At 34.7% G+C, this 13623-nt stretch overlaps 1 protein-coding gene across 18 annotated transcripts in view; it reads right to left on the bottom strand.

Moving 5' to 3' along the window:
• CNOT6L (CCR4-NOT transcription complex subunit 6 like) overlaps positions 1–13623 on the bottom strand; it is a 103736-nt gene that overhangs the window by 45213 nt on the left and 44900 nt on the right. For 14 of the 18 annotated variants that reach the window (XM_065545074.1, XM_005554980.4, XM_065545076.2 and 11 more), the window contains exons 3-4: positions 12178–12364; positions 10740–10825 (exon numbers count right to left, since the gene is read on the bottom strand). In XM_065545074.1, the coding sequence (XP_065401146.1) occupies positions 10740–10825; positions 12178–12364 (273 nt within the window). The remainder of the gene's footprint in view (positions 1–10739; positions 10826–12177; positions 12365–13623) is intronic. The other 4 variants (XM_074039838.1, XM_074039839.1, XM_074039836.1 and 1 more) reach the window with 1 other exon arrangement.

Raw genomic sequence — 13623 nt, 5'->3', positions numbered from 1 at the left:
GGAGGCAGAGCTTGCAGTAAGCCGAGATTGCATCACTGCACTCCAGCCTGGGCGACAGAGTGAGACTCCACCTCAAAAAAAGAAAACAAAAAACAAAAAACAAAACAACGAGATTTGTTGAAAGAACCAATCCTATCAAAAGAATAAACAGGAGAATGACAAGTGTCAACAGTGACTACAGGAGCTAGAATACAATAAAATAATATCTCCAAAGAGTTACACGAATTGTAATTGAGACTTCAAACACTCCTATGGTTATTGACAGAAAAAAGCACACAAGAAAATTAGTAAGGATGAAGAACAGAACACTATCAACCAACTTGGCCTATTATTTACACAATACTCCACTCACAAACCGAAAATAAGCATTCTTTCCAAGTGCACATGAACATTCACCAAGTGAGACCATATTCTGGGCCAGAAAACAAACTGTAACAGATTAAAAAGGAAATAAAATCATACAAAACATACAGTCATGGTCGAACAAAATAAAACTAGATACCAACAGACAAATACCCAGAAAGTTCCCAAATATTCTGAAATTAAACATCACACTTCTAAATAATCCATGAGCCAAAAAGGATGTCACAAGGAGATTTTTTTAACGTTTTAATTGGTCTGGGCATGGTGTTTCACACCTGTAATCCCAGTGCTTTGGGAGGCCAAAGTGGGAGAACTCCATGAGATCAAGAGTTCAAGACCAGCCTGGGCAACATGGCGAGACCCCATCTCTACAAAAAAAAAAATGTATTTAACTGGGCATGGTGGTGTGCACCTATAGTCTCAGCTACTCACGAGGCTGAACAGGATTGCTTGGGTGCAGGAGTTAGAGGCTACAGTGAGCTATGATAAGACCACTGCACTCTAGCCTGCGTGACAGACTGAGACCCGGTCTCAAAAAATAAAAGTATAATTAAATGTTTTGAGTTAAAATGAAAACATGACATTATCAACATTTGTAGGACATGGAAAAATCATTTTTTAGAGGGAAACTTACAGCTTGAAATGCTGACATTAGAAACAAAAAGTTCTAAATTCAATGGTAAGAACAAATGAAACCCAAAGCAAGCGAAACTAAGAGCAGAAATCAATAAAATTTTTTTTAAAAACTGCCAAATTCAAAAGGTGGCACACTCTAAAAAAGAGGCAATAAAATTGATAAACTTCTCTTTGACAGAATGAAAAGACACAAATTATAAATATTAACAATGAAGGGACAGCCATAAAGACAGTAAAAGGAAAGAATTTTTTTTTTTTTTTTTTTTTTTAATGAGATGGAGTCTTGCTCTGTCTCCCAGACTGGAGTGCAGTGGCGCAATCTAGGCTCACTGCAAGCTCTGCCTCCTGAGTTCATGCCATCCTCCTGCCTCAGTCTCCCGAGTAGCTGGGACTACAGGTGCCCGCCACCACGTCTGGCTAACTTTTTTTTTTATTTTTGTATTTGCTATTTAGTAGAGACAGGGTTTCATCGTGTTTCCCAGGATGGTCTCAATCTCCTGACCTTGTGATCCACCCACGTTGGCCTTCCAAAGTGCTGGGATTACAGGCATGAGCCACTGCACCCAGCCAGAAGGAAAGATTATTTATCCTGAAAGGATATCTACCAGAAACCTACAGTTAATATTAATGGTGAAAGATAATGCATTCTCCCTAAAATCAAGAACAAGGTAAGGATATGCACCATTGTCACTTCTAGTCAATATAGTACTAGAGGTCCTAGCCAATGTGATAAAGCAAGAAAAATGAAATTAAAAATATGTATCAGAAAGGAAGAAATGAAACTCTGTGTTCACAGATCAAGAGTTGGTAAAAAGCTCCAAGAAAAAGTAAATTTACAAACTTTACAAGAGACAAGGCCAATACAACTAAAAATCAATTGTATTTAATTCTATACAATGAATAACTGAAAATTTAAAAAGCAGTACCATTTGCAATAGCATAAAAAATCAAGTAAGTAGATATAAATCTAGCAAAATATTTACAAGATCTATACCCTGAAAACTGCAAAACTTTATAAGAAACTAAAGCAAAGATCTGTGTAAATGAAGAGCTATACTGGAGTGAAAGACTCAATATTAAGTCTCAAGATTAAGGTATTGATTATCCGCAAACTGATCTGTATATTCAACATAATCCCCTGACAAATTCCAGCAGGATATATTGCACAAATCATAAGTTCATTCTAAAATGTATATGAAAATGCAAAGTATCAATGCAACTTTGAAAACTATGAACAAAGTTTGGAAACTCATAATCCCTGTATCATAGCTGATCACAGAGCTACAATTTAACATTTTGGTATTAGCATAGAACAATGGGACAGAATAGTGTGTTTAGCAGTAGATCCACACATATTTGGACAACTTAATTTTGACAAAGTTGCAAGGAAAATTCCCTGTAGAAAGTATAATCTTTTCAACAAATAATACTACAATAACTAGATATGTATACGCAAAAGAATAAACTTTGTGCCATACATAAAAATTAAAACAAACCATCAACCTAAAGGTAAAATCCAAAACTATAAAATTTCAAAAAAGCACATTTTCCTTCATTTCTACTGTTAAGTAATATTCCATTATATGGATGTGCCACAGGTTTTATACACACAACATGAATGAACCTCAAACACGTTATGCTAAACCAAATAATCCAGACTTAAAAGGCGACATGCTGTATTTTCCAATATATGACATTCTGGAAAAGTAGTTGTCAAGGGCTGAGAGAAGAAGGCATTGACTTCAGTAGGCATAAATGAATTTTGGAGAGTGATGGAACTGTTTTTGACTGTGGTGCTGGTTATGCAACTACATGTCTGTCAACATTCACTGAACTAGACACCAATTCTTACTAAAGAGGTAAGAATTTCACTATATATAAATAGCAGGTCAATTTTTAAAGTTACTTTAAAATTAATCTTTTAAAAACTATATTCAAGGCACCATCTCAAGAATAAACACAAGGAGTCTAGAAACAGAACAGAGCAATTTCAAACAAAGAGAAAGTAAACAGAAAGAAAAATATGGAAAAAAACCCTACTTTTAGAAGGGCAAGGAAGCAGAAAAAAATTACACACAGTGGAATCAAAAGGTAGGACAGCAATAACAAAAATATCAATAATTTTACGTAAGGCAACTGGTCTGAACCCACATTAAAAACAAAGAGTAGAATGGATTAAAAACAAAGTCCAGCTATATACTACTTATAAGAGCTATACCTAAATGTAAGCACACAAAAGGTTGAAAGTAAATGGATAAGATATACTAGACAAACATTAACCAAAAGAAAATTGGCATAGCTATATTAGAAATACAGACTATAAGACAAAATCCTAATAAGGAAGAAGCTCAGTACCTAGTATTGGGTTCAATTCACCAAAAGACATTATCATCATAAGATTATAATAATATTAAGTGGGTACTACTTAATAAAATAAACCCAAGATATGTAAAGCAAAAACTGACTGAAGTACATAATAAACAATTTCATTTTAATGGAAATTTTAACAAAAATACTGAAAAAGCCAACAGTCAAAAATTTCTAAAGACATAGGAAATCTGAGAAATACAACTAACAAACTGAAATAATGGACAAATAAATAAATCCTGTGCCCAAGACGATTAAAGAATCCTCTACTCTAGAGAAAGTAGAGAAAAAAAATTCTTTTCAGATACAGGTTAAACATTTACAAAAACCAATCATATACTATGCTATAGGGCAAGAATCAACAAATGTCACAGAACTGGTTCATTAGCCTATAATGCAATTAAGTTTTAAAGCTAACAATAAAAATAACTAAATTTAAAATCAGATGCATGGAAATTTTAAATAATATTTTAAACAACCAACAAGTCAAGAAAGATATTATAACCCATATTAAAAATACTTAGACCCAAACAGTAATGTAATACTTCCTATCAAAACAGTGTATGCAACAAAAAAGTAGCCAAACAGGCAAAGCGGTAGCCTTAAATGCTTATATTTGAAAGTACAATCCAGTATAGGTACACATTTATCTCAACTTCCAGAACCAAACAATGCATAGTCGCCACCAACATATACTGAATCATTCCCTTTAAAACTGGAAACAACAGAAGTACGCCCAGTATTAATGCTTCTACTCAACATCATATGAATTATCCTAGAGTCAGTGCATTAAAATAAGAAAAAAGAAATCAAATATGTAAGAATTGGAAAAGAAAAAAAAAACAAAGCATTATTTCAGATGAAATGATTACTGAATGTAAAACTCCAAAAAATTTGCAGGTAAGTTTTTAGAAGAATGAGATTTTAGAGCCAAGAAGGCTTACTATAAGATTAATTTTAAAACAAATAGAAAACCAATTGTATTTCTATGTCCAACAGCAAATAGGAAATGGGCGAGAAAAGAAAAAAAGAGAAAGAAAAACCTTAAAAAATAAAACAGTTGGCCAGGTACGGTGGCTCATATCTGTAATCCCAGCACTTTGGTAGGCAATGGAGGATAGATCACTTGACGTCAGGAATGTGAGACCAGTCTGGCCAACATGGTGAAACCCTGTCTCTACTAAAAACACAAAAATTACCTGGGTGTAGTGGCAGGAGCCTATAATCCCAGCTACTCAGGAAGCTGAGGCGGGAGAATCGTTTGAACCCGGGAGGCAGTGGTTGCAGTGAGCCAAGATTGCGCCACTGCACTCTAGCCTGGGTAACAGAGTGAAACTCCGTCGCAAAAAAAAAAAAAAAGTAAAAAAGACAGTTGTGGTTTACAATAAAAACAAAAAAAGTATAAAGTACCTAGAAATAAGTTTAACAGATGTACTTGATTGGTGTAGAAAGCTATAAAATTTTACTAGAAGATATTAAATAAATGGACAAAGGGCCCAAATTCATGAATAGGATGATTCAATATAATTAAGATGTCAATTCTTCCTAAATTGATCCAGACAGTCAATGCAATTCCAGAGTTCAAACAGAGTTTTTCATGAAACTTAACAAGCTGTTTCTTATGTATGAGGAAGAGCCATGGTGCCCAAATTGTCAAGACACTGCTAAAGAAAAATGTGAGGGGACTTTCAAAACCAAATACCAAGTTTTAATATAAAGCCATAATAAGTAAGATAATATGCTAATTGGTACAAGGTTAGACAAATTGACTACTGGAAAGAAACAGAAATTCCCAAAATAGACCTAGACATAGTTAATATATAAGAAAAGTGACTTTACTGGTCAATGAGAAAAGGAAAAACTATTCACTAATGATGTTGAGACAACTGGTTACTCAAAGGGAAAAAACCAAAATTAAATTCCTCCCTAAATTAGACCCCTCAATACTATATTTAAAAATCAATTACAAGAGCCACGCACGGTGGCTCACATCTGTAATTCCAACACTTTGGGAGGCTGAGGCAGGTAGATCACCTAAGGTCAGGAGTTCGAGACCAGCCTGACCAAGATGGTGAAACCCCATCTGTACTAAAAATACAAAAACTAGCTGGGCGTGGTGGCGGGAGCCTGTAATCCCAGCTTCTCAGGAGGCTGAGGCAGGAGAATTGCTTGAACCCAGGAGGCAGAGGTTGTAGTGAGCAGAGATCGCACCATTGTACTCCAGCCCGGGCAACAGAGTGAGACTTTGCCCCCCCCCCCAAAAAAAAATCAATTACAAATGAATTAAAGAATTAACTGCAAAGAGCAAAACCTCAAAACTTTTAAAAGATTATACAAGAAAAAATATTTCTGATTTAGGAAGGGCAAGATTTCTGTTATTAACAAGACACAAATGTACTAAAAACAAGAGAAAAGATTTCAAAACTCAACTACATTAAAAATACCAGATCTGGCCGGGCATGGTGGCTCACACCTGTAATCCCAGCACTTTGGGAGGCTGAGGTGGGAGGATCACCTGAGGTTAGGAGTTCGAGACTAGCCTGGCCAGCATGGTGAAACCCCGTCTCTACTAAAAATACAAAAATTAGCCAGGCATAGTGATGCACGCCTGTAAATTCCAGCTACTTGGGAAGCTGAGGTAGGAGAATCGCTTGAACCCAGGGGGTAGAGGTTGCAGTGGCCGAGATTGTGCCACTGCACCCCAGCCTGGGTAACAGAGCGAGACTCTGTCTAATATATATATATATATTAGAAATCTATTCATTAAAAAGATACAAGAAAACAAAAGGAAAAGCCATGGAGTGGGAGAAGACACTTATAATGCAAAATAGAAAAAAGAACTCCCCCAATTCAATAAGAAACCATCGAATAGAAAATAGGCAAAAACATCATTAGTAATTTCAAAGAAATATAATGGCCAACAGGCACATGAAAAAATGCAAAATCTTATCAGCAATTAGGAAAATGTCAATTAAGAGTACAGTCAGAAACTATTTCATATTCAATAACTGGCAAAACTTAAAAATCTGACAATATCAAGTATTGGAGAAAAGACTGAAAATGAAAACTGTATTAATTTTAAGTAGTATCTTTTAGTACAACTACTTTGTAAAACATTATGGCATTGCCTAAAAAACCTAAGGATGTACAGACCTCTACATCCCAATTCCACTCCTATGAAGTATATCAGAAGACATGTATGAGAATGTTCATGGCTGTACTGCTTATAGTAGCCAAAAAGAAAAATGGAAGCAACCTAAATATCTACAGCAGAATGAATGAATTATAGTATATTCACATATCAGAATACAATACAGCAGTAAAACAATGAATTGTCATTAGATGTACGCATCAACATGGCTGAATCATAAAAACATAATGCTGAATAAAAACCAAGTCATAGGCCGGGTGCGGTGGCTCACGCCTGTAATCCCAGGACTTTGGGAGGCTGAGACAGGTGGATCATGAGGTCAGGAGATCGAGACCATCCTGGTTAACATGGTGAAACTCCCTCTCTACTAAAAATACAAAAAAATTAGCCGGGTGTGGTGACAGGTGCCTGTTGTCTCAGCTACTCAGGAGGCTGAGGCAGGAGAACGGTGTGAAACCGGGAGGCAGAGCTTGTAGTGAGCCGAGGTCACACCACTGCACTCTAGCCTGGGCAACAGAGTGAGACTCCATCTCAAAAAAAAAAAAACAAAACAAAAAACAAAACAAAACAAAAAACAAAACAAGTCATGGAAAATTACATTCAGTAGGATTCCATTCATAAAAAGGTTAAAACACCTTTAACGGATGCATACACAACCCCAATACCTAAATTCAGGATAGTAGTAACATCTGGGAGAAAGACGTAATCGTGAAAGAAAACGCAGGAAACATAAAAGGTATAGGGTATCTATAATGACAAGGTATGATTGTGGCTATTTCCCCATAATCTCACCAACAGGGCTATTTTGTCAAATTTTTCGAATTCTCCCAATCTGATAGGTGAAAAATGATAATTGAATATAATTTCAATTTGTACTATTATTATGCGTAAGGCTGATCAGGTCCAATTTTAGACCTCTTTGTATATCATCTGGTATGAACTATTAATATGTTCTCTACTAGACTGTTCTTTTTCTTATTGATTTTTAGAAGCTCACATACAACACAAAAATAAGTATTTTGTCTCCTATATAAATGACAATTATATTTTCCCAGTGCATTTTTTTAAAAAGGTATTTAAAATATTGGCTAATAGGAGAACAGCTATTCATTTAATTTTCTTTAAAATGTATGTTAATTACTCTTTTATATTATACTTCAAGAATAAAACAGATTTACAAAGTAAGTCTTCCACTGACATGGTCCATAAATGGACCAAATAATTCTTGGAAGAAAGCTAGAAATTTTCAAAATTAGTGAGGTCCTACATATTTTTATGACCTGGGACATCAATTTTTATTGCTCAAGGACAACTTGTTGGCCCACATGTAGGATAAAGTATTGCCTTACACCTTAGGACATGAATTCTAAATTCTTTTACAATAACTGTATGAGAATTGCTTTTACTTATGCCCTTTCTTCATAAAATTAATACATTTTTATTTTTCTAAGTGACTTCACAGAACACTTCCAACTTACTAGATTGGCCATGTCTGTGTCTATAGTTTTAAAATTGGCCTTCTTATCCTAATTCCTCAAATAACCTACTCTCCACACTCTCCTCAAATCTCAAAATAAAATTTCTAAAAATTAGCTTGTTGAGCCAGCATGACCCAAATCATTACTAAAATTTCAGTATCTGAGTTTCAAAGGAAGAAAAGGAAATAGAGAAAAAAAAATCTTCCAGTTTCAAGACAAAATGTCTCAGAAACAGTTCATTCTCATTGTTTCTTTTAACCATATCACAGTGCTATTTCAAATGTTCCATTCCATTTTTTTTTTTGACATAAAGTGCCATAATATGGTAAGTCTGACTTTGAAATTATTTCAAATTTTACCTTCCTAAGAATATAAAACTACCATTCATTAGCAACACTGTATCCCTTCAATTACTTCAAAAGCTACTCCTGCTATTACCATCTTAAACTTTTTAAAAGGAAGAGATCTGGTTTTCTGGATCATCTTGGAAAGTGGCACTGACAAAAAACTAAATAGACTCTCAAAGAAGTTTAGAAAAGCGCTATGTATAGGTACTTACCATATAACAAATTGAAATTTAATAAAAAAGAATTTATCCACAGGCATAAACAAAGCTAAGTTACAGTTGGTGAAGCAGAGCTGGTGTCTGACTTGATAGATTTCAAAGAATGTAAATCAGTAGACAAAAGGCCACTAGAATCGAAGGCCAGTCAAAGACAATTGTTTGGAAAACTATCATTTTAACCAGAAAAACTGAATGAAGGACTAAGAAGATAATATTCAAAATTACTCATTCAGTTGATACTTAGTACAAATTTTCTGGAAACATGCTTGTACTTGAGATAATATGAAACAGAGTTATGAAAGAGTAAGAAATACTAACAGTTGCTTTTTCAGGAATGTTTCTAATACAAAGGGTAAATCCACTGGATTCAACAGCAAATTACTTGCCTGGCGTGGTGGCTCACGCCTGTAATCCCAGCACTTTGGGAGACCGAGGTGGGCAGACCACCTGAGGTCGGGAATTGGAGATCAGCCTGACCAACATGGAGAAAGCCCCGTCTCTACTAAAAAACACAAAAAATTAGCCAGGCATGGTGGTGCATGCCTGTAATCCCAGTTACTTGGGAGGCTGGGGCAGGAGAATCATTTGAACGTGGGAGACAGAGGTTGCGGGGAGGTGGAGGTTGCGGTGAGCCGAGATTGTGCCATTGCACTCCAGCCTGAGCAACAAAGCGAAACTCCATCTCAAAAAAAAAAAAGTAAATTATTCATTTGTCATTGATATGCTTTCTATCAATATCAGGAAGAAGAAAATAGCTACTAGTGAGGAATAGACTTGCCCCTACTCCAACTCCAGCTGAATGGCTATCTCAACTATATAATGAGATTGAGCATAAAGAAAATGAGGCGAAATGTCTCAACGGTACAATTTCAAATGCCTTGGGTTAATCCTCAATCCTCAGGAAAATATTTTAGATATAAGTATTCTCCCTCTCTACTTTATAGGTGATTTTAAAAAATCAATAAAATCTTACAGAGAAACTATAAACACAAGATTCAAACCATTCATATAATTGTCTAATTTATGAAACTGAATAAGGAAACCTAATTGTCATATGTTATTTCAACCAATAATATCATCATTCTTTCTATTCTTATTCAAACTTCATTCTTAATGATCCATTATATGACATAAGCAAATGCAGGCAGAACATTATCATGGAAACTAAAATAGTCTTTTAAGAAGGAAAATAAAATCTATGAAAGTGTATACTTTACAAGGCTTTGACTGATGTTTATTCCTCATGAGCACAGAAGAAAATGTTTAATATAGAATATTCGTACTTGGTCCTATTAATTCATAAACTCTCATATGCTATGCCATAAGAGAAAACTATACAAATTTCAATGTTTCTATGAATTGAGTGTGCCTTTCATCCCAAATTGAATGAGAAAGATAGTCAGAGAAGTATGTATTTTGGACTAACACACGTTACTTAGAATAATTTACTTAACAGGTATAGCTAATTTTACTATTATAACGTTTTCTCTCCTATAATCACATCAATGCTATTTTATTTAGTCAAAAGCTAAACATGAGGCATTCTGGCTGAGGTTTAGACTATTATTATGTAAAGTAATCCCTTTTTTTTTTTTTGAGACAAAGTTTTGCTCTTGTTGCCCAGGCTGGAACGCAATGGCGCGATCTTGGCTCCCCGCAACCTCCGCCTCCTGGGTTCAAGTGATTTTCCTGACTCCCAAGTAGCTGGGATTACAGGCATGCACCACTACACCCGGCTAATTTTGTATTTTTAGTAGAGACTTTAGTAGGTTTCTCCATGTTGGTCAGGCTGGTCTCAAATTCCCGACCTCAGATGATCCGCCCGCCTCGGCGTCCCAAAGTGTTGGGATTACAGGCGTGAGCCATCACACCCGGCCTAGTATTCACTTTTTTTTTTTTAAAGTGTTAATTTAAATTATCTCTTCTAAGAAATTTCAGTTTTACAGAAAATTAAAGGTAAGATATAAAAACCAAAAAATTTTCCCCTTACAAGTTTGTTAAAATGATGGCACATATTGAAATCTTCAAGTTCAATTTGATACATAAAGAACTACTTTTCTTTCAAGAGAAAGTACACGTAGTCACATTCTCAAAATCATACTAAAACTTAACCTTTTTAAAGACCAAAATGCTCTTTCAAAGGATCAGAATACCTGAAAACTGTTTAAAAGTCACTTACCTTTCAAACCTAGAGTTTGTAGCTGGAAGAGCCGACCAAGTTCATAAGGCAAAACCCGTAACAGATTGTTATTTAAAAGCAATTCCCTGTTTAAAAAAAAAAAAAAAAATTTAGTTTAATATACTAAGTTTTATTAACATCTGTATTTGCCATTAACGCTCCTTCTAACATACTATAAGTGATTGTTTATATTCAAGGCACATCTCTATGTGCTCATCCAAAAACACTGTACAATATAAAAGTACTATGAAATGTGTAATTGCCACTACTATTAACAATGTTTCTATTTCTATGATTTACTCATTCTCTAGCTCACATTAAAGTTGGAGGTGTAGGAACTGCATATCATTCTCAGGCTAAATCTACCCCCTTTTTTCTCACCAAAAATGCCTGTCAAATGCAAATGTGACAGATATCCTTAGTATCTAACCAACAGATATCCTTGAACCCCATCTAATCAATAGAAAAAAGTACAAATTTTTACACAAACTTCAGGAATAAACTGTAATTAGTAGCCAATCACCTATACCTTAAGTAACTGAATACTAATCATATCAAAATACTAAGAAAACAAACCAAAAAATTAATAAAAAGATTAATAAGAAACAGGTGAAGTATATTAAAGAAGACAAAAGAAAATGTGAAAAGATGAAAAAAATACTATGATCGACAATTACTGACATGAAACATAAATATTAAAATAAAGCATAGATAGTACAGACAAGAATAGGATAGCATAAGTAAGATCTAACTTTATGACTGTGAAATTTTGAGCAGACTATAGGAAAAAAATAGCACCCTCATTAGTGGATGACCAAAAGTAAAAAAAGCAAGTAAAGGAAAGTGAAGAACAAGATTTTAAAACAATGTTTAAGTTTAAACATGTGACGGCAATTTTTAAAAATTATTACTCAACAGATAATCACTGGAAACATTTAGATAAGATCTTAAGATTTCCTACAAAGTTTTTTTAGGATTTCTTTAGGGAATTTTTAAAGAATCCCTAAAAATTAGAAATAAATCCATTTCATCAGGTTTTAAGGTTTCCTTAAGGAGTTGTATTATGAAATATAAATATACTTTGACTCAAATAATAGAGCTATGTTCTTATCAGTTGTATTCATCAGCAAAACTTCATTTTTCAAGTATTTCTGATCAGTCTTATCACATTGGATAATGAGACTTACTATTTTAGCCTCACCCCACCTCAAGTTTGTCAAGGAAACTGGTAATACAAGCACACTCTAATTCAGGACCCTCCAAATTTAAAGAAAGGAAAAGAAATGAATAACGGAGGCCAACTCAAGCACTATGCTTAGACAGTTTATATAATTTGATAGTTATAACACACCAAAATCCTACTATAATTGAGTAACATCCCTAATTTTCTTAAATTTAGAATTTTATATAATGAGTCATGTCTGTATTACTTCCTCACCTGAGAGACACCATGTTTCCTAGTTCTGCTGGTAAACTTCTGAGTTTATTGGATGACAGATCCAGGTAAACCAGATTATGAAGCTTGGCAATATCAGGTGGAATGCGACTAAGGTAATTGTCATTTAGGTGCAGCGCTGTCAAGTGTGTCAATGACCAAAGTGATGTACTTAGGCTCCGCACTCTACCTAAAAGGCAAAATACTGAAGTGTAAAACCCCAGGCCCAAGATGACACCTAAACTACAAGGACTAAAAAGTGGTAAGAGAGGCTGCAAATACACATGGATATTGTATCTCTGACATTTTAGTTTTTCATTTAATGCATTTGATTGCTTCCAAACACGCCTGGCCCTCCTTTACGTTCATGCCACTTTCACATGACAACCACTCTTTCTCATGAACCTTCCATGTATTAAATGAGAAGTGGCAAAATGTGGAAACCCTTGGAGTTTAACTGAGTAGTTCTCAATCAGAGGCAATTTGGTTTCCTCAAAGGATTTGGAATGCCTGGAGACATTTTTGGTTGCCACAACTGAAGGGGTACTACTGCTATCTAGTGAGTAGAAGCCAGGAATGCTACTAAGTATCCTACAATGCACACAACAGCCCTCCACTATTATTCAGCTCAGTGTCAGTAGTGCCAAGGTTAAGAAACCCTAGATTAACTTAGTAAGATCGGCTCATATTCATTCTTCTGACTACCAATCATCCATCCACCCAGTTACCTTTTAGCTAAATGTGCAAGTAATTCTCGCTATTGACATTATAATGTAGGGTTTAACTCTTCCAAATGAATGCCTATTGGGGAAAAAATGGCATTTTATATATAATCTGTATTATACCAATTCATAAAAGAAAAATAATACTTATATTTTTAATAAACTTTAAATTTTGTAGTAATTTTAGATTCACAGAAAAGTTACCAAGATAACACAGAGAGTTCCTATATATCCCTCCTTCAGCTTCCCTAACATTAGAATCTGCATCATCACCATGGTACATTTGTCGAAACTAGGAAACCAACACTCGTGCATTACTACTAACTAAACTCTAGACTTTATTTGGATTTCACCAGTTTTTATACCTTTTTATTCCAGATTCAATGCAGGCTACCATTTTGCATTTAGTTACATCTCCTTAGTCTCCTCTGGTCTATGACAGTTTCAGCCTTTACTTGTTTTACACGACAATGACAATTTTGAGTATTAATCAAGCTAGGTATTTTGCACAAGGTCCTTTAGCTTGAGTTTGTCTGATGTTTTTCTCATTATTAGACTGGAATTATGAGTTTTTAGGAATCACATTTTATTTTACCCAATCCCAAACAGGTAGTAAGGTCCTGTAACATAGTTATTATAATTTATTAGAATAAATAGATAGCTTCCAGGCTTTCTCCTTTGCCGACACTGAGATAGGAGGATGGCAAAGATTTCAATTTGCAAAAAT

This window comes from Macaca fascicularis, chromosome 5, assembly GCF_037993035.2.
Source record: "Macaca fascicularis isolate 582-1 chromosome 5, T2T-MFA8v1.1".
Lineage (NCBI taxonomy): Eukaryota > Metazoa > Chordata > Mammalia > Primates > Cercopithecidae > Macaca > Macaca fascicularis.
The sequence above is the reverse complement of the archived record's forward strand: the minus strand, read 5'-3'. Positions and strand labels throughout refer to the sequence as shown.